This window comes from Lycium barbarum, chromosome 1 (genome assembly GCF_019175385.1).
Source record: "Lycium barbarum isolate Lr01 chromosome 1, ASM1917538v2, whole genome shotgun sequence".
NCBI classification, from domain to species: domain Eukaryota; kingdom Viridiplantae; phylum Streptophyta; class Magnoliopsida; order Solanales; family Solanaceae; genus Lycium; species Lycium barbarum.
The window spans coordinates 7,261,097-7,286,267 of record NC_083337.1 but is presented as its reverse complement, the minus strand read 5'-3'; the positions used below and the strand labels follow the sequence as shown (position 1 = coordinate 7,286,267).

Sequence of the window (25,171 nt, the reverse complement as noted above, 5' to 3'; positions counted from 1 at the left end):
CCAGATAAATACCAGGACAAGAACAAAAATATTATTTGTTGGATATATTTTTCTAAACCCTGAATCATACCAGGATAGTAACAGAAAAACCATCTATTTCACTACAAACACACAACAACAACAACCTGAATTTTATCCAAACTTTTCCTAAACCCAAAAAAAAAAAAATATTGGGGGGAGGGGTGTGACGAGGAGGAGGAGGGGGGTGGCTGGTGAAAAAGCAAATAAAAAAATTAAAACATTTTTTTTTAAAAGTAAAAAATTGCGGGGGGTGGGGCGGTGGTGGTGAAAAATCAAATAAAAAGTATCAAAATATTTTTTTTGGGGGGGGGGGGGGGGGGGGGGAGGGAGGGGTGGGAGGAGGAGGAGTGGGGACTAGTTAAAAAAAATCAAAACTTTTTTTAAAAAAAAAACAAAATTGGGGGGGGGGGGGGGGTGGGGGTGAAAAACAAATAAAGAAAATCAAAACATTTTATAAAAATAAAATAAAATTGGGGGAGGGGTTGGAGGGGGACGAGGGGGTGGCCGTTGAAAAACCAAATAAAAAAAATTAAAACTTATTTTAAAAAAAATAAAAAATTGCGGGGTGAGGGGGGGAGGGGTGGGGGTGGTGAAAAAGCAAATAAAAAGTATCAAAATTTTTGTTTTTTGGGCGAGGGGTGTGGCGGGGGGAGGGGTGAGAGGTGGAGAAGGGAGGCTGGTGGGTTTTTTAGATTTAATTGGGGTCTTTTTGTATTTTGTAAAAGATTAAGAAGTTTGAAAAAATACATTTTGAACCCCCAATCTTCTTAATCCCAAATTTAATTGAGTTTTAATTTTAGGTGGTCCCCACAAGTCACCTGTGGTAATTACACAACTAAATTGTCACCACAAGCTAATTTTCCTAAGTAACCAATTATAAGGACATTAAATGGAGAACGAGAAAAGAACGTGTGAATAGTAGGAACTAATGGAGATTAACACATAACTACTCAGGAGAGGAAAAACATAGAGAAGGCACAACCGTTGAAAACCTGTGGACAACTATTCATGAACAGACATATCAAAAAAAAAATTAATAATTAATTAATACAATTAAACTACAAAATAAAAGCAAAAAATTGAGATTAAAGATAAATAGAGTTTCTGGTCTAGGAGAGTGTCATGTCAGCGGACCTATGACTTGCTTTTATATATATATATATATATATATATATAAATAGATATTTTCTTGTTTCAAGCATGAATCTTGTTGTTTCGAATACCTATAGCCGCACCTAGCAATTCCAAAACCAAATTACCAACACGAGCTAAATGTTGAAACAGGTAGGCCGTAATTAGAAAATTATTGGGATCTGTTGTGACTGTTTGACAAGTGATATTTAAGGTATATAGTTTTTTTTTTTATTTCTCACTCGATATTTAATATTTGTTTTTGAGGCCTGATTAATTTAATTTCCCTCGGAGAAATTCTACTTTGTGAACAAACGCTTTCTCCTAAAGATGACTTTATATTCAAAACTCGAATCTGCGACCTTTGATTAAGAATGGAGAAATATTTATCACTGCACCACAACCCAACTTGTTTGGATGGTTACCTATTTTATTCTATCATATTATTACTTTAAATAAAATGTTTGTTTTTATTGTTATTTAAATTATATTATATCGTATTGTCAAATCAGTCGTTATGTTGATCTGGTGTGGTCACATCGTTACTTCTTCTTTTTTTCTCTTTTTCCTTACTAATTAACCCTCTGTCTCAATTTTATGTGATACACTTTCCTTTTTTTTTTTTTTGATGACATGGGAACCCGCAGCCGCTACCCTTCGGGTGCGCACAGGATAAATCCAGCTCCTGTGTAATAGCTCGCAAACCACACAGAAGAGATAACCCGCACTAGGCAAGCCCCGTGCGACAAGCTCGACCCAGAAAGCAAATCCCCTGCTGTCGTAGGCAGGGGGTTTCGAACCCGAGACCTCCAATATGAAAGCCTCATGCTCAACCAACTGAGCCACCCTTCTTTTTAATCTGCCAAAAATAAGAATGATACATTTCTATATTTAGAAATAATTTAACTTAAAATTTCGCCTTTTACCGTTAATGAAATGATTTACAGCTACAAAAATATTTATGGCTTGTTTTACACCAGAAGTTTCAAAAGTCTTCTTTTTTTTCTTAAAATCTGTGTCCAGTTAAACTATATCACGTAAATTGAGACGAAGGGAGTTGTATTTAATAAACCTATTTTACCCTTCAGCTTATCCTTTTTTATGATAATTTTACCTCATACCTTAATTTATCTTTGTAATATTATAAGTTTATTCTTCAGATCATTGGTGTGTGATATTATAAAATGATAAAAAAACGATACAACCTGTGTAAATACTTATTATACTCATCAAAATAATAGAGTATCCGTCACAACCATCCAAACAGGTTGTTAGGATTACGACATATACTCCTGCCTCTTGGCAAAAGGGCTAGAGAGACTTGGGACCACCACCCCCTGGTTTGGTATAAAATACAAATCCATGGGGCCGGCTGCATGTTATAGAAAACAGAAACAAAATAGAGTATACGTGCTGAAACTCTCCGTTTATAACAAGCCCAGTGTAACAACTTACATATCAAAAACAAAAAAGAAAGAGCACAGTATATATTGATCTCATAACTCTTTCAAATCTCTAATTCTGCTTTCATCAAGATCAGGTTTTGATCATATTATTTAATTTTAAGGAGTTTAACTAATTCATAGTTAAAGACAACGAAATCAAGACGGTCGGAATAAGGAATTCTCCGGCAAGTTCCACGGCGGAATATGGCGATGGCCGTCGGGTGAGATGGTTAATTACTAGCTTGGTAGGTTGTGGAAAGAAGGGATGCATGGATAATGAGAAGGGCAGATGGAGGGAGGCTGAGAAGGCAGAAAAAGTAATGCACCTCATTTGTTGGGGACCTAAATAGGTAGAAATAGCGTTTACTTGTCACTTTTCTATCATGTTTCATTTTTTGAATAACTTTTCAACAGAGAAGTTTGTTTTTATTTCTCTTGTAATTTATTTTCTTGAGCAAATTGAAAATTTTATGAAAATGCGTTAGATCACGTTCTAAAATTCTGTAAGTTACTGCAAATATTAGACGATATTTACTATTTTGTCTGTTCATTCGGAAGGGTAATTTCCTTAAGGGTATCTTATATATGCAGCACTTGTAAAAATAAAAATAAATTTTTGATGGTGGCCTAAAGAAGGAATCTTTACGCAGACAGCTGGCCGGATTCACTGTTTACTTTTCTTAGCTGATATATATAGATTATATACGATTATACTCATATTATACATGAATTATACATATATTATATTTCCGCTGTTTTTTTTTTTTTTAGTTTAAGTGTTGACTGAGCAACTATTTAGATTAATTCTTCCCTAAACAAAGGGATATATGCGTAAATCAACTAAAAATAACCTTTGTCATGAAATGGAAGAAAACGAAAGCTTGAAACAGAATAAAAAGTATATTTACCCACAAAGACAATATATAGTAAATAAAATTAGTTAGGACCCCAACAGCTCAAATACATTACAGTTCTCAACGACTCCTCTGCTAGCTTTCCCCTGTTACTGTTAGCACTAGCATTCATCCCTTCATTCACAAATTCTCCTTTACGTGACGACGATGAATCACCAGTACTGCTAGTACTAGTAGTAGTAGATTCACGTCTGTGGTAGCATCTTCTATCTTTGACTTGTGTAATTGCTTGATCTTGTGCTAATATGTTTTGCTGTACCACCACTTTGCACATGTTCCTGATGTGAAAATAAAGTTGTTTTGAGAGGATATGGATATATATGGTACAAATGAAGTTCTTTTAAGTTTGCTTTATGCTTGTCATTCATCAAGTGAACTATATATATATAGTTGTATAAAGGAGTCAATGAAGCATTTACATATATGCAATTAACTGCAACAAATATTTTGTTTTTTGATTTATCATTCGGTGTCTGGTATTCGCTTTGGTGATCTGACCAGGGACGAAGCTAGAGTGGTGAAAGGGGGTCTATCTGAAATCCCTTTGCTGGAAAATCACATTGTACATGCAAGGACAATTTTTTTTTAATGTATATGTAGTAGCTGTTGAATCCCTTGGTGAAAATCACGCTTCCACCACTCTCTTTACTGATTTGAATTCGCGTCGCGTAAGGTCAAAAAAACGCTCCCTATTTATTATTATAATTTTTCCATTTTTAATCAAATCCGCAACTTTTACTAAAAGCTAAAGAAATTCTATCCGTCCCATCAAAATATCCAGTGGTATTATCAGCAGATATTTGATGATACACATGTAGGACAGTGGGAGTATACAATATGAAAATCAGTTGTGCATTTGCATATTACAAGTACCTGACTGGATTGAGATTATTGTTTTCAAAACGTTATACTAGAAGTAGTATTCAATAAATAAAAAGTTCTGGTATTACTGCTGGAATAGTGGTGGATGTTTTTCTCTACCTTCTGATGTACAATGATAAAATAACTTAATTAGGAATGAAGCAAGTAACATTTCCAAAAGGATAAATCCTGTAATTAATTTAAAATTTTAAGTTATAGTATATAATATGTATACGGTAAAAATCGGATATATGCTACACCGGTGGGACCGGATATCGAGGAAAGAAAGAAACAAGCTTAGGCATGAAGGCTTTCTTTTGGGACCGGAGGAGTGCTTGATCCGAAGAAAGCGAAGGACATCGTTTAGTCCGGTTTCTTCTTAGCCGAGCTGATCGTGGCCGTTTGCCCGGTTGATCGTGGCCGTTGATTCGGGTGATCTGTTACATAATTGCCACGTGTCAATACCGTTCTGCCACATTGTACTACCAATCGTACGAGTGTCAGACCGCACGACCCAGCCTTATCCTTTTTAGGGTTTTTCTTTATTCAAAAGGGGCTTATGTTGTAAGAGGCCCATAAGGCAAAACTATAAATAGGAGGCATTATTTTACTTTCAGGGGTTGGCTTCTTGAATTCTAGAACATTTGTAATAGCAAGAATATATAAATCTCTCCCTCTTAATATCTGGTTTTGGTCCGGATCAATTGTGTCCCTCTTTAGATTTACTCATTCAAACAATACCATATTCATATATTATTAGATACATATATCAATAGTAAATCACTGATTATTATTAGCTTCTTCATAGCATATCCTTATATATCCTTTTTCTACCGAATAGATTAAGGCTTAACCGCATATCCTATACCTCACTCATAAATTTAATTGATTATCCAAATTCGGGGTAAACAGTTTGGCGCCCACCGTGGGGCTAGGATAATAGTGGTCGTTGATCTTGATCTCTTACCTATCAGAATCAAAAAATATCTTTTGTTCGTCTCTGTAAAAACGGACCAAATGGTTAACAGTGGACAATTTGGTCACGTCAACAACAACGAGATTGTGGCCGAAAATGAAGACAGCGGGCTATGAGGATTACCAAACCCCGCTGACCCGAACCCCGTTAATTCGAGGGAGGGCCTCAACCGGCAAAACACTGTGAACCAGGAGAATGCCGCCCAGCCGGCCACCGATCCTTTAAATACTCACAATTCAATTACTTTGTCCCGGACACAGGGCCGGAAAGAATTGGATACCCCGGATGATAATATTGACTTACGTTTAATTTTTGAAATGTTGCAGGAACAGAGAGCAGCGATTGCCGAACAAGGAATCGCAATAGCCCAGTTGCAAAACAATAGAGATAAAACGACCCCGGAGAAGGCGAAAGGTGTTGCTCAACCCAGAACGGATGGAGCACGGATGGTTGAGAGTCATGGGTCCGGAGGTTCATCCACCGAGGTACTGAGAATGCTCGAAACATTAGCGAAGCGGGTAGACTCGACCAAAAAGAGGGTGGAAACATATAACTCTCGGGTGGATCAAATACTGGGGGCTCCGCCAATTCTGAAAGGACCGGATTCAAAAAGGTATATTCAGAGGCCTTTTCCTCCGAGCGCGGCTTTGAAATTGATCCTGAAGAGGTTCAAAATGCCGGATATCCAGAAATATGACGGCACAACGGACCCTCAGGAACACGTGATTTCGTACACTTGCGCTATAAAAGGCAACGATGTGGAAGAGGATGAAATTGAGTCCGTGTTGCTAAAAACGTTCGGGGAAAGTCTATCAAAGGGAGCGTTGACTTGGTACGACCATCTGCGCGAGCATTCGATCACTTCTTTCGAAATGCTCGCCGATGCTTTCATAAAAGCTCACACCGGTGCCAAAAAGGTGCAGGCCCGAGAGGCAGATATTTTCCGTATAGCCCAAAGAGACGATAAGTTACTACATGAATTTGTCAACCGATTCCAAAGGGAACGAATGGAGCTCCTTCCGGTTCTGGAGGAATGGGCTGCACAAGCTTTCACAAAGGGGCTCAATCCTCGGAGCTCGACGACTTCGTTCAAATTAAAGGAAAACTTGTTGGAATACGAGGCTGTGACATGGGCAGATGTCCATAACCGATATGAGTCAAAGATTCGGGTGGAGGATGACCAACTAGAGCTTCCCCCGGAGCCAGTAAATATGAACAAAAGTTTGGAGAGACCAAGGAAAAATTACGAACCGGAGGCCAGATCATCGAGGGAAAGGTATCAGCCATATTCTCATTCGGAAAAACCAAGCTTTAGGTCGGAGAAATATAGGGTTGGCCCGAGCCATTTCTCCGGTCGGGGTCATAAACGGGTTGAGCGCCCGTCGAACAGTCGAGGTCTCTCATTCAGGAGCGATGCCGGAAGCACTGCCGGCAACAAAGACTTGTCGAGGATATCGGAGTACAACTTCAACGTCAACACTTCGGACCTCGTCTCGGCTATTGGCCGTATCCCGGATGTAAGATAGCCGAGACCTCTAAGGTCAGACCCGGGCCAACGGGACCCGAACATGATGTGTGAATATCATGGAACCCATGGACACAAAACTGAGGATTGTCGCCAGCTAAGAGAGGAGGTACCTCGGTTACTGAAGAGTGACCATCTCCGAGAATTGCTGAGTGAACGAGCCAAAGGTCACTACAAGGAAAGGGGGGCTCATAAAAGGGCCGAGCCAGTAGAGCCTCATCATATAATCAACATGATAATCGGGGGCACTGATACCCCACGAGGGCCGGTGATGAAATGAACCAAGGTTTCTGTTATGCGTGAAAAGTGCGGCCGGGATTATATACCCGAGGGTTCCATCTCTTTCAGCAACGAGGACGCAGAAGGCATCATTCAACCGCATAATGATGCATTGGTAATCTCTATTCTTATTTTTAAAACTCAAATTAAGCGTATTTTGATTGACCCAGGTAGCTCGGCCAACATCATCCGATGGAGAGTGGTCGAACAGCTAAGGCTACTCGATCAGATTGTACCGGTAGCCCGGGTACTCAGCGGGTTCAACATGGCGAGCGAAACCACAAAGGGGGAGATCTCATTGCCGGTAAACATCGACGGCACTATCCAGCAAACGGTGTTCTATGTAATCGAAGGAGATATGAAGTATAATGCATTACTGGGTAGACCTTGGATACATAGCATGAGGGTTGTGTGATGTGGCGTGAATTTACACCATAATCGATGCTTTTTAACTATAAGTTTTACTTGTTTTTAAGCAAGTCTGTATTATTTTACGTGGTTTTTGTCATGTTTCAGGTTATACGAGGTCCCTAGAGCCTAAGTGTGGAAAACAAGCAAAAAAGTTGCAAAACTGGGGATAACTGGAAGTTCTGGAAATTTTCGCGAAATATTGCTCTTCGCGATCGCGCGGCAAGATCACGCGGTCGCGGTGACGCGCGTCCGTGACACTGCGCGAACGCGCAGTTAGTTCACGCGGTCGCGGTCACGCGCGTCCGTGACCCTGCGCGATCGCGGTTCCTCTTCGCGCGTTCGCGATTCGTAAACGAAGCAATTACACGCGATCGCGCAGTGACGTGGCGCGATCGCATTGAAGGATTTTTCAGCGTTTTCGACCAGAACTCGGATTTTGACGATGCCTTCCATCCCAGTTCATATAAATAGAAAACTAGGGCAAAATATCAGATCATCTTTGGCAGCTCCCACAAGTTGGAGGCTAGGGTTCCTACAAAAATGTTCTCTCTTCTTTTTAATCCTTGTTGATGGAAATCTCTTGGTGACAATTAAGATTGATACTCTTGTTGTGCTTATTTATTCATTTGCATTGTTCTTAATCAAGTAAGTGTTTGCTATTTTAATTATTCTTGTTCTTGAATGTTTTCATTGGATTAGCTAACCTTTGAACTCGCCCATTTACTTTGTTTGAAACTCGGAAGAGGAAGAACAGAGTTGGGATAGAATAATTAACATGAATTTGGGGCGTTAACCCTCATCTAATGGAAGTTGACCTAGGAATAGGCAATACCACTTGTAGCCATATTCGGGTGTTCTTAATGCTCCTAATTTCTTGAGGGATCTTCAATTGGGTAGTCTAGTTAATCTTCGGAAGAAGTTAATTTAGAGTCATTATCCGAGGCTAAATAACATAAACTTGCTATTATTTACAATTCGTGAAATAGATTGGATCGTTACTTGAGAAGTAGTTTCCCTTCTTCCATTCTTGTTGCCATTGATCAATTTACTTGCTTTGTAGATTAGAATTTATATTTCCATATTTTATAAAAACCTTATCAAAAACAACCATTGATGCGTTCGGGCATAGCTATTGTTAGTGATAATTCCTAATCTGCTTAAATCACCTACATATTGTTCTCTGTGGGATTCGACCCCGACTCATAGTTGGGTAAATTATATTTGCATACGACCGTGCCCATTCTAATTAATAGGGTGGATTTGGACGTTATTTGATAAGTTGGTATTTTACCAACTTATCTCTTCTTTAATCTTATATTTTTGCTATATTTGCTTGAGAAAATAGTGTATTTAATATCATTTACATCTATTTTACAGGTCTTATGTGATTTAGAAGTGATTAGAAGAAACCAAGTGAAAATTAAGTCAAAAAGAGGCCAAATGGGACAGTTTTGCAAAACTGTCCAAACTGGACAGTTTTGCAAAAACGGGCCAGATCTGCAAAAAACGGGCAGAATTGCAAATCTGAAAAATGGGGCATAAAAGAGAGGCTTAGGGCAGAAAACATCTCATCTTTGGCATAACACATAAACTTGGAGGCTAGGGTTTCATCACCAACACCATTGGAGGAGAAGATTGGAAGCACTTTAATGAGATATTTCTTAATCCTGTCTTCGATTCCTTGTTTTGTATTGAATATTTATGTGTGTAGTATTTCATTTCAATATTTGAACCTTGTTTATGGAAGTATACATTGTTTAAGTTTGGATTGAATCTCTTGTTTTGCTTATGTGTTGAATGATTTTATTCCTAATGAAGTGGGTTATTGTTTCTTTAATTAATCTCATTTTGAATGATTCTTAAGAGAGTAGCTAACCCTAAGACTTGCCCATTTATTTCGATTTAAACTCGGAAGAGGCAAACTCGGAATTGGGAAAGATTAATTAACAAGAATTTGGGGCGTTAACCCTCATCTAATGGAAATCGACCTAGGGATAGTCGACACCACTTGTAGCCATATTCGGGTGTTCTTAATGCTCCTAATTGCTTTAGGGATATTCAATTAGGTAGTCTAGTTAGTCTTCGGAAGAAGCTAATTTAGAGTCATTATCCGAGGCTAAGTAATATAAACTCACCATTATTTGTAAATCATGAAGTACATTGGATCGTTACTTGAGCGTAGTTTCCCTTGTATCCATGCTTGTGGCCATTGATCATTTTACTTGATTTCTAGGTTAGTTTATATTTTTGCATTAGTTATACTTTTCTCCAAAAACCAAAATATTATCTATTGTTTGGCATAGCTATTATTGGTGATAATTCCTACTTTTCCTAATCGCCTATATATTGTTCTCTGTGGGATTCGACCTCGACTCATAGTTGGGTAAATTATATTTGCATACGACCGTGCTCATTCTAATTAATAGGGTGGATTTGGACGTTATCACTATGCCGTCGACATTGCATCAGCTGCTAAAGTTCCCGACCCCGAAGGGGATAAAAACTATCCGAGGTGAACAACCCGCTACAAGGGAGATGTTCGCGGTCGAGGAAGCGACACCTCAGCCCAAAAAATCGGATCAAAAGGAAGAAGATTCAACCGGGAGAAAGGACACCAAATAGCAATCAAAGCACTCGGGGTTGGATCCGGGGTATGAAGAGGATGATTTCGGTGTACCCAGATCATTCGTCATGCCTGATGACTCGGATGCAACCAAGTCAACTGTAGAGTAGCTGGAGCAGATCATCTTGTTCGAATATCTACCGGACAAAAAGGTATACCTGGGCACGGGGTTAACCTCGGAGCTCAGGAACAAGTTAATTGAATTACTTCGAGCTAATGCCAATTGCTTCGGATGGTCCCATATAGATATGACAGGTGTACCACCGAAAGTAACAACTCACAAGCTCAGCTTAGACGAGAGGTTTCCCCCGGTGAAGCAGAAGATAAGGCCCATGGCAGAGGTAAAACACGCCTTTGTAAAAGACGAGGTAACGAAGCTTTTAAAAATAGGCTCTATCCGGGAGGTAAAATACCCGGACTGGCTAGCTAACGTAGTAGTGGTGCCGAAAAAAGATAATAAATTTCGAATGTGCGTTGATTATAAGGATCTAAACAAAGCATGCCTGAAGGATTCATTTATGTTGCCTCACATCGATAGAATGATCGATGCGACGGCCGGGCATGAGATGTTAAGTTTTCTTGATGCTTACTCCGGGTATAACCAAATTCGGATGCACCCGGAGGATCAAGAGAAAACGTCCTTTATTACCCGATATGGGACTTACTGTTACAATGTCATGCCTTTTGGATTAAAAAATGCCGGTGCAACTTACCAGCACCTAGTTAATGGGATGTTCGAAGAACAAATAGGGAAAACAATAGAAGTTTATATTGACAACATGGTGGTCAAGTCCCTGGAAACAGAGGACCATTTAAAGCATTTGCAGGAAACCTTCGATGTACTCCGCAAGTATAACATGAAGCTCAACCCGGAAAAATGTGCCTTCGGTGTTCGGTCTAGTAAATTTTTGGGTTTCATGGTGTCGAACCGGGGGATTGAAATCAACCCGGACAAGATCAAAGCCATCGAGGATATAGAGGTGGTGAATAACGTGAAAGGAGTGCAGAGGCTCACCGGAAGGATAGCGGCGCTGAGTCGTTTCATATCGAGGTTCTCGGACAAGAGTCACCGATTCTTCTTCTTACTGAGGAAGAAGAACGACTTCGTTTGGACACCGAAGTGTCAAAGAGCTTTACAAGAATTAAAAAGGTACTTGTCCAGCCCACCGCTATTGCACACACCAAAATCGAACGAGCAGCTTTTTCTCTACCTTGCTGTCTCCGAGGTAGAGGTAAGTGGCGTTTTGGTCCGAGAAGAATCAGGTACGCAATTCCCCATATATTATGTAAGTAGAACTTTGGGGGATGCGGAGACCCGTTATCCCCACTTGGAAAAATTGGCATTGGCATTGGTAAGTGCTTCTAGAAAGCTCAAGCCCTACTTTCAATGCCATCCGATATGTGTACTGACTACTTACTCCCTAAAAAACGTCATGCACAAACCGGAATTATCAGGTAGACTAACTAAATGGGCCGTAGAAGTTAGCGGATATGATATCGAATACAAGCCCCGAACGACTATCAAGTCCCAGATCTTGGCCGACTTTGTGGCGGACTTCACCCTGTCTATGGTCCCCGAGGTTGAGAAAGAACTTCTGTTAACCTCGGGGAAAGCTTCGGGTATTTGGTCGCTACACACGGATGGAGCCTTGAACCTCAAAGGTTCCGGGCTAGGAATCGTCCTTAGAACCCCGGCCGGGGATGCCATTCGACAATCCATTAGAACTGTTAAATTGACTAACAATGAAGCCGAGTATGAAGCTATGATTGCAGGTTTGGAATTAGCCCGGAGTATGGGGGCCGAAATTATCGAGGCGAAGTGCGATTCTCTTTTGGTCGTTAACCAGGTGAATGGCGTCTTCGAGGTCAAGGACGAACGGATGCAAAGGTATCTGGAAAAATTCCAAGTGATACTACACTGGTTTAAAGAATGGGCCATGCAGCATGTACCGAGGGAGCAGAACAGCGAAGCCGATGCATTGGCCAATTTGGGATCCTCGATCAAAGCGGAAGAAATCAACCCCGGGACCATGGTGCATTTGATGAATTTAGCAATAGAAAACGGACATGCCGAAATAAACTCAATGGGTTTAACTTGGGATTGGCGCAACAAATACGTCGATTACTTGCGAGATGGAAAGCTCCTGAGTGACCCAAAAGAATCACGGTCATTAAGGACAAAAGTTGTGCGTTTCTGCTTGGTAGACGGCCAATTGTATCGACGGTCTTTCTTCGGACCCCTGGCCAAGTGTTTGGGTCCCGGAGAAACGGAGTATGTGATGAGAGAGGTGCACGAGGGAACCTGCGGAAACCACTCCAGTGCTGAAGCCCTGATCCGAAAGATTATCAGAGCCGGTTATTCCTGGAACCGGATGGAGGAAGATTCGAAGAATTCTGTCCGGAAATGCGATGGGTGTCAGAGACATGCCCCGATGATTCATCAGCCCAGGGAGTTGCTGCATTCGGTGGTGTCACATTGGCCTTTCATGAAGTGGGGAATGGACATTGTTGGTCCACTGCCATGGGCACCAAGTAAAGCTCGTTTTATTCTGTTTATGACTGACTACTTCTCCAAATGGGTTGAAGCACAGGCTTTCGAAAAAATTAGAGAGAAAGAAGTCATTGACTTCATATGGGACCACATCATTTGTCGTTTCGACATCCCGACTGAGATAACTTGTGATAATGGTCCTCAGTTTGTGGGCGGCAAAGTCAATGATTTTCTCGAAGGGTTGAGAATCAAGAAAATCGTATCAAATCCATACCACCCATGTGCGAATGGACAGGCGGAATCCACGAATAAAACAATAATTCAAAATTTGAGGAAAAGACTTGAAGCGTCGAAGCATCACTGGAGGGAATACTATCGGAGGTATTGTGGGCTTACAGAACCACATCGAAATCAAGCACGGGGGAAACACCTTTCTCGCTGGTCTACGGGGCCGAAGCCCTCATTCCCATAGAATTTGGTGAACCGAGTCTCCGGTTCGGGTATACCACCGAGGAGTCAAACGAGGAGGCCATGGCCGTAAAACTCGACCTCACGGATGAACTTCGCGAAAATGCGTTGGTCCGTATTGCAGCCCAGAAGCAGAGAATGGAAAGATACTATAATCGGAGAGCCAATTTTCGACATTTCCAAGTTGGGGACTTGATGCTTCGGAATGTTACCTTGAACACCAAGAACCCCAACGAAGGAAAACTAGGTCCGAACTGGGAAGGACCGTACAAGATAACCGAGGTAACGGGCAAAGGGTCATATCAGCTGGAATCCATGGATGGACAACAGTTGCGCAATAACTGGAATGTGGCCCATTTGAAGAGATACTACTGCTAAGGTATGGGCACCTCGTGTTTTATTATTAACCTTTTTCTTTTTTGTAGGAAGTCAAGTACCGGATAAAGTTAGAATCTAGGTCTAAAAACACGTGTTGCACTCTTTTCCTTAGTACGGTTTTGTCCCAAAATGGGTTTTCCGACAAGGTTTTTAATGAGGCAGCAAGTACAACGTGTTACTTGACAGAGACAAGGACAAACGCCCGGAAACACGGGGTCACGGCCTACGAGTGGGGGCTTAATAGCGCCTGCCCGACCTTGCAGCTCGGACAAGCAGTAGGGGACTATTATACCCACATCGAGGTTTACCCCGGCTAGTGGAAAACGGAGGAGCTAAACAAATCAAAATCGGACCTTCTATATTAGGTTTTGATGTAAGGACCAAACGATCAGAATGAATCGTTTCCACTCAGTATTTGCTACGGCAAAACCAAGACCGGACCTTCTGCATTAGGTTTCGATGTAAGGACCAAACGATCAGAATGAATCGTGTCCATTTAGTATTTGCTCCGGCAAAAGCAGAAGGCAACAAAATTCTCATATCATGTATGTACAAATACTTGCAATACAAAAATTATCGAAAGTTCGAATTACGGTATTTCAGACGTCTTCTTGCTAAAACACCCTACCCCGATGATTATTGTCGTATTTCGGCATTTCATTCATATACCCTATTCCAAGCACTAGGTGAAAATTTGACAAAGGCAACAAGGTCACAATGAACCGAGCCAAAGTCTTTAAACTCCCTCGAGTGGGGGCTTTGCTAAGGCTGGGATCCAGGTGTCCAAAAAACACCGGCCCTAAAAAATAGCCGAAAAATACCGGCCCTAAAAATGCCTATCGTGATTCGGAGACGTCTGAATTCACAAAGCATAAGATAAGTCCCACGGGCAAAAACTCGATCAAATTCCCGGACAAAACGTACCGGACGAAGAGAAAGAGCCAAAATTCAGGCACTGTGCGGAATAATGACTCCGAGTCTGCTTGTCCTTAAAACGGATCGACAATTCGGGCAAAAGTCATAATTAACATTCAAATAATAAAGAAAATCAAGAAAAAAGCATGTTCCATTTATATAAAGGTTTTTACATCGGAAACCCCTACAAAGGCAAAAAACGAAAGGCTAAGTACAGGCCCTGGTCTACCCGGTATGGCTGGATCCGGAGTGTTCGGACACTGTCCGCTCGGAGTCAGCCCCGAGGGTCCCCTTTGCCTCTTCCTCGACCCTTTTAGCTTCGAGTATCAGGGCCGGAAGATCCATAAAGCTATGCCTGGCTTGCTCAAGGGTGATCCTCCGAGACTTCCACTTTTCATACTCCACAGCAATAGTAGTATGAGCCTCGGCAGCCTCCACACTCTTGAGGGCTTCTTCCAAATCGGCCTCGGCCTGGGCTAACTTTGCCACCAGAACATCTCGATCTTCTTCGACGACCTTTTGCATTTGAGTGGCCGACTCGAGCTCGGCCTTGAGAAGGTCATTAGCATCAACCGTCACCTCGAGCTCGGTTTTTAGCTCATCACATATCCGGGCCCTCTTCTCCGCCTTCTCCTCAAACACCCTCATACGCTCTTTGTACCGGGAACTCTCAAATTCAAGCAACCGGTGCCTCTCAGCCATGCTTGTAGCATCGGACTTGACCGAATCCAGCTCCCCCCGGAGTTGAGAGATGGTGGTTTTGAGCTCACCAAACCTTGAGGAGAAACGAGCATTGTCCTAGCTAAGGACGACTTTGTCCGCTTCTAGTAGCCGGTTCTTTTCGACCACCTCGGCCATCTCATCCTTTAATCGAAGGTTTTCGGCCTTCGTCGCATCGAGCTCAGGTTGGAGGTTGGAAAGAGTAACTGCTCGGTTAAACTCATCCTCCTTCAGCTGCAAAAGGTGCTGAAACTTCTCCATTTCTCGACCTTGGGCATCCAATTGGCCCTTGAGATCGTCAACCTCTTGCTGAGCACGGAAGAAGGCTTCGTTAACTAGCACCACACTTTGTAAAAGAAGCAAGTTAAAACTCGGATAAGCGAGAAACTAAAATTCTCAATGAATTATGCTAAGGATGGCTGATATACTTATTCGATTGCCCGCGTGCATGCCCTCATTAATGAGACACTGCCAGGGGACTCCATTCATCTTCCGTTTGTCCGAGTCCGAGACAAGCGGCCTCAGGTAGCTTTCTACCCCCACCGGGCGAGACAAAAAGCTACAGTCCTCGGGAACGGTGATTACGGCCGATTTGGTCCTCCTGGGTTCCACGCTTGGGGTCGAAAAAACACGCACCAGGCTATCCCTAGCTCCAGTCTCGGTAGCCCGGCTAGCCACCCTCGTGGCTCGAGGGATCGGGAGATGTCCGAAGCTAGCAGCTTCACTGGTAGCAGGAGGAGTGTCAGAGAACATGTCATCAAACTCATCCGGCCTTGAAGCTGAAGTTGGAGAACTCGGAGCGGCCTCAGTAGCTTCGGCAAAGGTAGGATCTCCGAAGTTGCAGCAATCTCATAGTCGGGCAGTAGGCCAACAGCCGTTGGAACTTCGGTTTCGGAAACTGGCTCAGTTCTTCGACCGGCTTCGGCGGCAGGTGCCTTCCCAGATCTCCTTGTCCTTTGCAGGGGGGTTTATTCGGAAGAAGCATCACCTGAAATATCAACGAATTCAATCGACCTTAGAGGAGACGGGTAATGAATTTCTTCCCTACCTGTGTGTAATGACGGAGCTGAAGGTCCTTCCCCGGCAGAAGGAAGTGATGAAACGGTGATGCCCTCCTCCGGAATGGAAGCAACGGAAGGGACCACACTGATCCTCCGAACGAGGAGCTCGGGCTCTGTTTCATCCCTTAAAGCCCTAACGACGCTCCTCGCCCTTTTCTTCGGTTTCTACCCTTTGTCCGACGGCTTTTTTCTTTTGTTGGCGGCAGCAAGGATACGGGATGCACCCGCTGAATCGAACTCGAGTGCCGACGTAGCGGGTTCAACTACTGATTCCGGTCTCGGGTTCACCGAACCCTTGGGCAAACCTGAAAGCCGAAGATGTTACACAAAGGAGAGGTAGAAAAATGTCATGAACACCAATAGAAGCAAAGTATTACTGTAGTTTTGGGCGATCCATCGGCCACGAGAAAGGAGTCCCCATGTCCGATCGTCGTGGGTATGTTGGCTAAGGAGAGCAGTAACCCATTCGTTGAGATTCCGGACAGTTGGAGGTATCCAACCCACGGCTAGTATAAATAAGAGGACAAGTAGTGAGAATGTGGAAGAGCTGGAGTTTAACAAAGCATTCAAAAGACATTATTAGAAGAACTGGGACTTACGATTATCATTCCACCACTCCGGAAAAGGCATGTTACTGGCTGGAATGATGTCCTCGGTCCTCACCCGGACATAACGCTCCAACCAGCCCCGGTCTCTGTCTTCATCCATTTTTGAAAAAATCGAATTCCGGCTACGCTTTGCGAGTTTTATTACACCGCCCTGGAACAACCTTGAGGAGTATAGCCGTATGAAATGGGCCAGCGTGAACTCCTTTTGTCATATTATTGGCCAACAGCCGGAGGCAGACCACGGTCCTCCAAACTATCGGACCAATCTGGGCCAAGGTAACGTTGTAAGTTCGGCACATATCTAAAATGACCGGATCAATCGGGGGGTCGAGCTTGAGGGTGAAAGGATAAGTATAAACGTACAAAAAGCCCTCCCGATGGTCGGTGACTGACTCATCTGGTCCGAGGGCGAAAACGTGAACCGGACGGTTATCCCATCCGCAATCGGTCCGGACTAAATCGAGTTTGTCCTCAGTAATGGACGAGGGATACCGCCTTACGTCAAACCCTCTATCGGAAACCAAAGAAGGTTTCTCGACCTCGAAATCTTTGTTGTAATTAGGTTTGGACGGTACAATGTCCGAAGCAGTAGGTTCATAGGTGACCTTCCCTTTAGGTTGCGAAGTTGGCTCGGTTCCTTGAGAAGAAACCGAGGGAACGTCATGGGAGGTGGTTTCGGTGTTAGCAGACATTTCAAAGTTATGAAGGAGGTTTAGCGAATTCGAAAAGGAAGAAAACAAAGTAAGGGAGCAGCGAAGAAAAAATTCAAAATGGTAAGGTAAGAAGAAGCAGCAGCATACTCAACAAAAATGGCTAAGTGAAGAAGTTGGCAAAGCTGTTTCCGTTCACGTAATGTCAGCAATGAATCAACAAGAAATACAGGTTAAAAGATGATGAAATGAAGAGAAATAAAAAGAAGTGAAGAACGAAATGGAAAGGTGAAGTGAAGAACTGGAAATGGAGAACGAAATAAGTCATAAAATGAACAAATGAAGCTGTTGAAGACGTTATATAGACATGGATCGAGGCGGTTACAGATCCCAGCCAACCGGGGAGAGCCACGTGTCCCATAATTAATAAAAAGTGACTTGAAACAACGTGTGTGACGGCGGTTGTCAGTGCTAACCATACGGATAAGAAACGTGGCCGATGACAGAGGGACGTGACGCAACTGTTCCCGCCAAATTGAAAAGATAACGACGGACAAATGGAGCCACCGGTTTCTTGATTCATCCACTTCCCGTTACTCCGGTATAACTACGGTCCGGAAAGTGTGGAGACTATCTGTATACGGTAAAAATCGGATATATGCTAGACCGGTGGGACTGGATACCAAGGAAATAAAGAAACAAGCTCGGGCATGAAGACTTTCTTTTGGGACCGGAGAAGTGCTTGATCTGAAGAAAGCGAGGGACATCGTTTAGTTCGGTTTCTTCTTAGCCGAGCTGATCATGGCCGTTTGCCCGGTTGATCGTGGCTGTTGGTCCGGTTGATCGTGGCCGTTGATCCGGGTGATCCGTTGCCACGCGTCAATACCGTTCTGCCACATTGTACTACCAATCGGACGGGTGTCAGACCGTACGATCCAACCTTATCCTTTTTAGGGTTTTTCTTTATTCAAAAGGGGCTTATATTGTAAGAGGCCCATAAGGCAAAGCTATAAATAGGAGACATTATTTTACTTTCAAGGGTTGGCTTCTTGAATTCTAGAACATTTGTAATAGCAAGAATATATAAATCTCTCCCTCTTAATATCTGGTTTTGGTCCGTATCAATTGTGTCCCTCTTTAGATTTACTCAATCAAACAATACCATATTCATATATTATTAGATACATATATAAATAGTAAATCACTGATTATTATTAGCTTCTTCATAGCATATCCTTATATATCTTTTTTCTACCGAATAGATTAAGGCTTAACCACATATCCTATACCTCACTCATAAATTTAATTGATTATTCAAATTCGGGGTAAACACAATAATTATGTAAAGATTCTTACACTATTCAATAAATCTTAACTTAGTCCTAAGGAATTAACCACCATTTTAAGCTTTATATGCACTGTAAAAATATTTACGCTAACTGGTCAGGTCACATATAAGGTAAACACTAAGTAAATGTATATATACTAATAAACATCTTAAACTAAAGGTCTATGTAAGTCACGTCATTCTGAGTGATTAAGGGTAAAATGCGGATGTTGAAACTAAAAACTTGCTAAATATAGAAAGAGGCATAATTTTTTAAATAGACTGAAAGGGATGCGTAAGTTGAAACCGAGGGAGTAACTAACTTAATATGATAAACAAGTCATACTCACGGAGGCTATCAATTATTACCTTGCATACACAGAATACCATAGCCAATGTGTACTATGGCCCATAGAAACCCAGTCTCCAGGATGTTCTGCTGCTGCTTGATCCCCACCTAAAGGGGCAAATTGCCCTAAATGGCGATACCTGAAATAGAACATATTCTTAAGCCAAAGATACCTAAAAGAGAGGATTGCCGCCTACGTTAAAACCATTAGATATTCGGTCATGGTAGCATAACGAAATTTATTAGAAAGATGATGTATCTGTTTAACAACGGGAAAAGGAGGTCAGACGCCAATATCAAAGTGTCGATAAACTACATGAGCAGCTAATAAATCCAAAAAATTGTTGATATAGTGATAAGTATAATCTCGATGGTTCTTTACGTTAAACAGACAGCAGACAGAAGCAGAAATGATCAAGGGCTGGCGACCACATTTCTGTTCTTTTGTTAAAGACAAAAATGGTTTTTTAACAAAACAGATTCTGTTGTATGGAAGACCAATTTCTAAAGAATGAAATTTTGATCATACTTCAGCTTCACCCCTATAGAAAATGCAACGAACTAGCAATTGCCATGTATAGAAGTAGAACAAGAACACAGCAGTTGGCTATCCCAGCAGCGGAGCCACCTTGGTTGAAGGGGAATCAATTGACACTGCTTTGGTGGAAAATTACAATGTGTAGATAGGTCGATTTATTTTTTATGTATATATACTATATGTTAAATCCCCTTGGCTTCTTCGTCTATTTACTTCTTTATATTTTGAATCTCCATAGTAAAAATCCTGGCTCGGCCACTGTATCCTAGTATGCCTCCATGCAAACAAGGAAAATAAGGAAAGGAAAGGTTTTGAAAGGGTAAGCATATACCCGAAGGGTAGAAATTGATGACGTCCAGAGCTCTTAAAACGACGAGGGCCTTCAGGATTAGTTTTGCATTGATCCCAGCGGTTAAAGCATCTAGCAAGATATGTACCTTGTTGAGCAGCAACCTAGCATGTTCAAAGATAAGAAATGGAACTAAGATCCCGTTTGTCCATAGAAATGTTTTTATTTTTTCTAGATTATTTTTTCAAAACATTATTTGTTTATACATGGGACTGATTTTTGGTTTGTTTTCTAAGATGATTTTTCCATGTTTCAAAATTAGTTTTCACCAGTTTTTCAAGTGAAAGTTCTTTTCCCGGCCACAGAACTTTTTAACTTTTTTCAAGTGAAGTGCGTGTCCAAACACAACTTCAACATACAAAAATCATTTTTTATCTTCAACTTCAAAACTCATTTTTCCAAGTTTCAACAAAATCTATGTCCAAACATCTACTAAAGCAGAAGAAGGAGTGAAACGAGGGAGGGGGGATGAAAGCCGAACTACGTAAGAAGTACCTGAGCTGTGGCAGGTAGACTTTTCATCTGTGAATCTACATGAGAAAGGGCCGATTCAAAACCTTCAATATCTACCTCATCTCTTTCATTTCCCTCTGAATCCCTTAATAAGTCTGTTGCCGCTAACAAATTTTTGTTCTTCAGATACAAGTCCACTTGAGGATAACGGATAATTATGTCATCCAGGACATCTCGGAATTCCTCGATGGTCAAAGTTCCAGAATCATCCTTATCCGCAGCTTTAAAAATGGCCGAAATATCTTCCTAAACCGCATAATTTCACAAATGAAAATTTATGGGGAATGTATAAAGACAAGCAATTTAGTATACCATTATCTAGAACGAATATCTAGAGATCCAATTCCTTTATGAAAGAATGATGAAATGAAACACTCAAGCTCATAGAATCATTTTTGAAACCATTTATAAATGGCACAATAAACTAGCAATTATCATCCATACGGACCCTAAAGCATGGACTAACTGTCAAGATCTAGAAAAAATATAATACAGAAAAAGAATTGATTATACTATAGATCAAATTGAGGAAATATTTTGGTATAGTGATTTGAACAAAGGCTTCTTTACCATGACTTTACGTTGATCTACAGATGCACAATCACCAAGAGCGTACACGTTACTACAGCCCTTTACTCGTAACCATTCATCAGTTGCTAGAATACGTCTTTTTTCCTGCAATAGGAGAAACAAAAATGTTAAATGGTCATAATTAATTTAAACTTGCAGTGCTATCCAGTTGGAAGCTTGCAAATCTCAGAATATAAGAGGCAAAAAGAGTAACTTTTAAGTATGCATTTGGTAAAAGAACCCCATGAACACTAAGACATGTTGGGATCGAAATAACAGGGCGTCATGCAGAAGCTAACAATTGTAAACTTTGAATGACAATGAATCAGACAACAAATAAAATATACTTAAAAAGCATAATATTGATATGAATTGGTCAAGTGACCTACATATGAACAACTAATATAAAAAAGATAAAGCCTATTGAGAGAATAATATCTCCTAAACAAGACTCTTGTACATTGCGGATGTTATTGTGTTGTGTATGAGAAGAAAAAGTCCGTTTCCACAAAGAAAACCTTTTCTACCAAGAAATCCTTTTTGAAGTAAAACACAATTATGGTAGAACCCAAATAAGGTAGGAAATTCAGGACAAACCCTAACAAGACAAAGAAAATGCAAAGTACCTGGCCAACTTGTTCCATGAAATCCTTCACAAATGGGCGGGTACTAACTCCAGTTGACCATACAACCATCCCGCAGGGTACTTCAACGTGTTCTCCTGTAGATTTTACTTTCATGTTGATGAAATTATCAGAGACGCTAATGACACGGCAACCTGTCAAAACCTCAATGCCATCTCTTTGAAATTTTTGTTCAGCAAATGAGCTTATTCTTTCATCATATCTGCAAAGACATAAAATTGTGATTTCACCGCTGTTGATTCAATCTCATTGAAATTGTGTCTTAAGTGAGTAGAAATTATGATCTGAAAATTGATTCTATTCTCCAAACAAATGACACGAAAACCCTCTAGAACAATACTCCCTGTATCCCAATTTATGTGATACACTTTCCTTTTTATTCTATCCCAAAAAGAATGATACATATCTATATTTAGAAATAATTTAACTGAAAACTTCCCCTTTTACCCTTAATGAAATGATTTACAACCACACAAATATCTATGACTTGTTTTAGACCACAAATTTCAAAAGTCCTCCTTGCTTTCTTAAACTCCGTGCATAGTCAAACTATATCACATAAATTGGGACAGAGGGAGTAACATTTTTGAGTTTTGCAACTCCACGAATGGAATGCCACATGTGTCTCTAGTTTTCCCAAACAAGAAAAAAAAAACTCTATTAGGAAGTGTATGTGTAGTACTCCCGCCGTCCCAATTTATGTGAAAGTGTTTGACTGAACACGGAATTTATGAGAAAAGGAAAGGCTTTTGAAGCTTATGATCTAAAGAAAGCCATAGGAATTTTTGTGGATATAAATCATCTCATTAAGGATAAAATGAAAAGTCTAAAGTTAAATTGTTAAGTACTATATATAGAAAGATGTCATTCTTTTTGGGACCGACTAAAAAGGAAAGAGTGTCACATAAATTGGGATGAAGGGAGTATAATAAAGGTGTGCCCGCAATAAGGACATCATGTGAATTAGGTGAATGTTGTGCAGGTTTTCACTATGTGATCTGTAAAAGCCCCCTTAAAACTCTAAATTTATACTCTTGATCTTCTTTCCTTCTGGCTCCCAACTCTCGTTTACCTCCCTGTTCGATGACTTTGACATGTTGTAGGATGTTAACTAATGCATATATCTGTTATAGATAATTGGTCTTAAAGAAGCTGGTTTATCTTTGCTAGGTCTTCAAAATGAAGTCGTGTAGCTTCAAGCACAAATTCCAAGTTTCTCACCCAACACGAAGTCTACCAACTAGAATCAAACTTATGTTTGTGCTTTGTCCTTCATCACTTGACCATCCACACCATTTCCACATCTGACCCCGCATAAGGGATTTGACTCTCTTTACACCTCTCTGTCTTCCTTACTCTCAAATCTTTTAACATCACATTGACACCAAAAAGGTTGTCATGTTGCTCACTCTTCAAAATGTCCGTCAGGAGCGTGTTGGATCCTCCAAAAGTAGTGCATTTTTGGAGGATCCGACTCAGGTTCTGCAACATTTTTAGAAAGTCTGAGCAACATTCATTGCCTAGCATGCATTAAAAACAGTGGTAAAGTAATTCTCGGAATGGTGCATCTTACGTATTCAGGATATGATCTCCGGACTGGATGAATGTTATCTTCACAAAATCTTTAACCGAAGGGTATATTTTTACTAAGTCCTCATGAACAAAGTCATGTAGCTCAGCGGCAAATTCCACTCCAGTTGGACCCCCTCCAACTATAACAAAATGGAGGTTGGTCCTTCGCCCTTCTTCACTTAGGCCGGGAATAACAGCTTTCTCAAAACAATCTATTACTGCCCTGCGTATGCTTTGAGCATCTTCCACTTCCTGTACGAGACATGATTCATTTATCTTCAGAGAAAGGAAAATTTAGGACCTCGAGAAAAATATGAGATGTCACAATCTTATCAGGTTCAAAAATGCATAGAACGCCTCCCTTGCAGGGGTAGAAAATGTCGTTCCAACTCTTCACTAATATCACTGGGTGCGCACCAACAAAAAACAAAAGAAATAATTACAGTCCAATGCCTTTCAGTGATCTAATTTACAAAATAGCCAAGAAAATGTATAGGCTTTGCATATTGAGTATATGTACACAAATAAATACATATCGTATAAATAAATATACATATAATATATAATATACATATAATATACAGAATCAGTGTATAAGTTTTGTATATTTTGACTAGCGCCAGTAATAAATTTCGGCTGACGGGCCAAAAATGAAAAAAGCCCAAAACAAAAGTAGTTCATTTTTGGAGGATCCGACATGGGTGCGGCAGCATTTTCACAGAGTCCGAGCAACATAGGGCAGAAATCCCATGCATCACAGTTAAGAAAGGCTTTATGAAAGAAAATGCTACCTTCAGAAAGTGACAATGTTCCATTACACCTGGGGTGTTGAAAGTATTCACTTGAGCTCCAACTGCTATAACCAAATAGTCATATTGTAGGTTGAAATCATTATGTCCCGCCAAATTATCACTGATACCAGAACGGCAAAATACTGTGTGGTTTTCTGGATCAATCTTCAGACATTCTGCTTCCCAAAAATTAATCTCTCCACTTCTCTGCCAGACCAGATAACAACAATTAAACAGGAAGAGGCAGAAAAATCTTCAAATGAAAATAACTACTCCTCCGCCCCAATTTATGTGAAAGTGTTTGACTGGGCACGGAGCTTAAGAATGAAAGGAAGACTTTTGAAACTTGTGGTCTTAAATAAGCCATAGAAATTCTTGTGGCTATAAATCATTTCATTAAAGGTAAAATAGGAAGTGTAAAGTTAAATTGTTACTAACTATGAAAAGATGTCCATCCTTCAAGGACTGACTAAAAAGGAAAGAGTGTCACATAAATTGGGACAGAGGGAGTAAATGCTATGAAAACAAAAAACCGGAGATTCTGATAGGCTCCAAGTTGTTTGTGTTGGACACCCGAAACAAGTTCCTCATCAAAACTTGTCTTTACCTTCTTTATTATGTTCCTAACTGGCTCCACGATGCTTCGTGGCTCGACTGTTCCACATGTGACACTAGGTAACAGAGGTGTAAACGCAAAATAATTTCGCGGCGAAACCACTTGAACATCATAGGAAGAAATATCAAGATCTTTTAGGAAGCTGGTACCAGCCCATCCTGTTCCAAGCACCACTATTTTCTTCTTCTCCGGTTTTGATTGATTCGTTTCAACTAGTTTTCCACTCTCTATGTTCGATTCCGCATATACCAATAGACCTCCAGTACTGTATAACAAGCAGCAGAAAAGTATAAGTAGCAAAATCCTTGATCATATATGGAGAAAAAGATCAGTCTTTAAAGAACCACAACATTTCATTCATTAAGCATCAACACTTCAACTGAGTCCTGGCCTAGATTATAATTTAGCAGGTCAGAACTACCTAC

The 25,171-nt window shown here is 40.9% G+C and overlaps 1 protein-coding gene across 1 annotated transcript in view; it reads right to left on the bottom strand.

Annotated features, from left to right (window-relative positions):
* Nucleotides 1-3,461: 3,461 nt before the first annotated feature.
* The window catches only part of LOC132630807 (external alternative NAD(P)H-ubiquinone oxidoreductase B1, mitochondrial-like), a 41,037-nt gene continuing 19,327 nt past the window's right edge, over nt 3,462-25,171 (bottom strand). The window contains exons 2-10 of the mRNA XM_060346408.1: nt 24,738-25,011; nt 24,131-24,337; nt 23,341-23,591; nt 21,750-21,969; nt 21,124-21,228; nt 20,536-20,799; nt 20,023-20,144; nt 19,174-19,293; nt 3,462-3,789 (exon numbers count right to left, since the gene is read on the bottom strand). Coding sequence (XP_060202391.1) covers nt 3,534-3,789; nt 19,174-19,293; nt 20,023-20,144; nt 20,536-20,799; nt 21,124-21,228; nt 21,750-21,969; nt 23,341-23,591; nt 24,131-24,337; nt 24,738-25,011 — 1,819 coding nt within the window. The 3' untranslated portion in view covers nt 3,462-3,533. The remainder of the gene's footprint in view (nt 3,790-19,173; nt 19,294-20,022; nt 20,145-20,535; nt 20,800-21,123; nt 21,229-21,749; nt 21,970-23,340; nt 23,592-24,130; nt 24,338-24,737; nt 25,012-25,171) is intronic.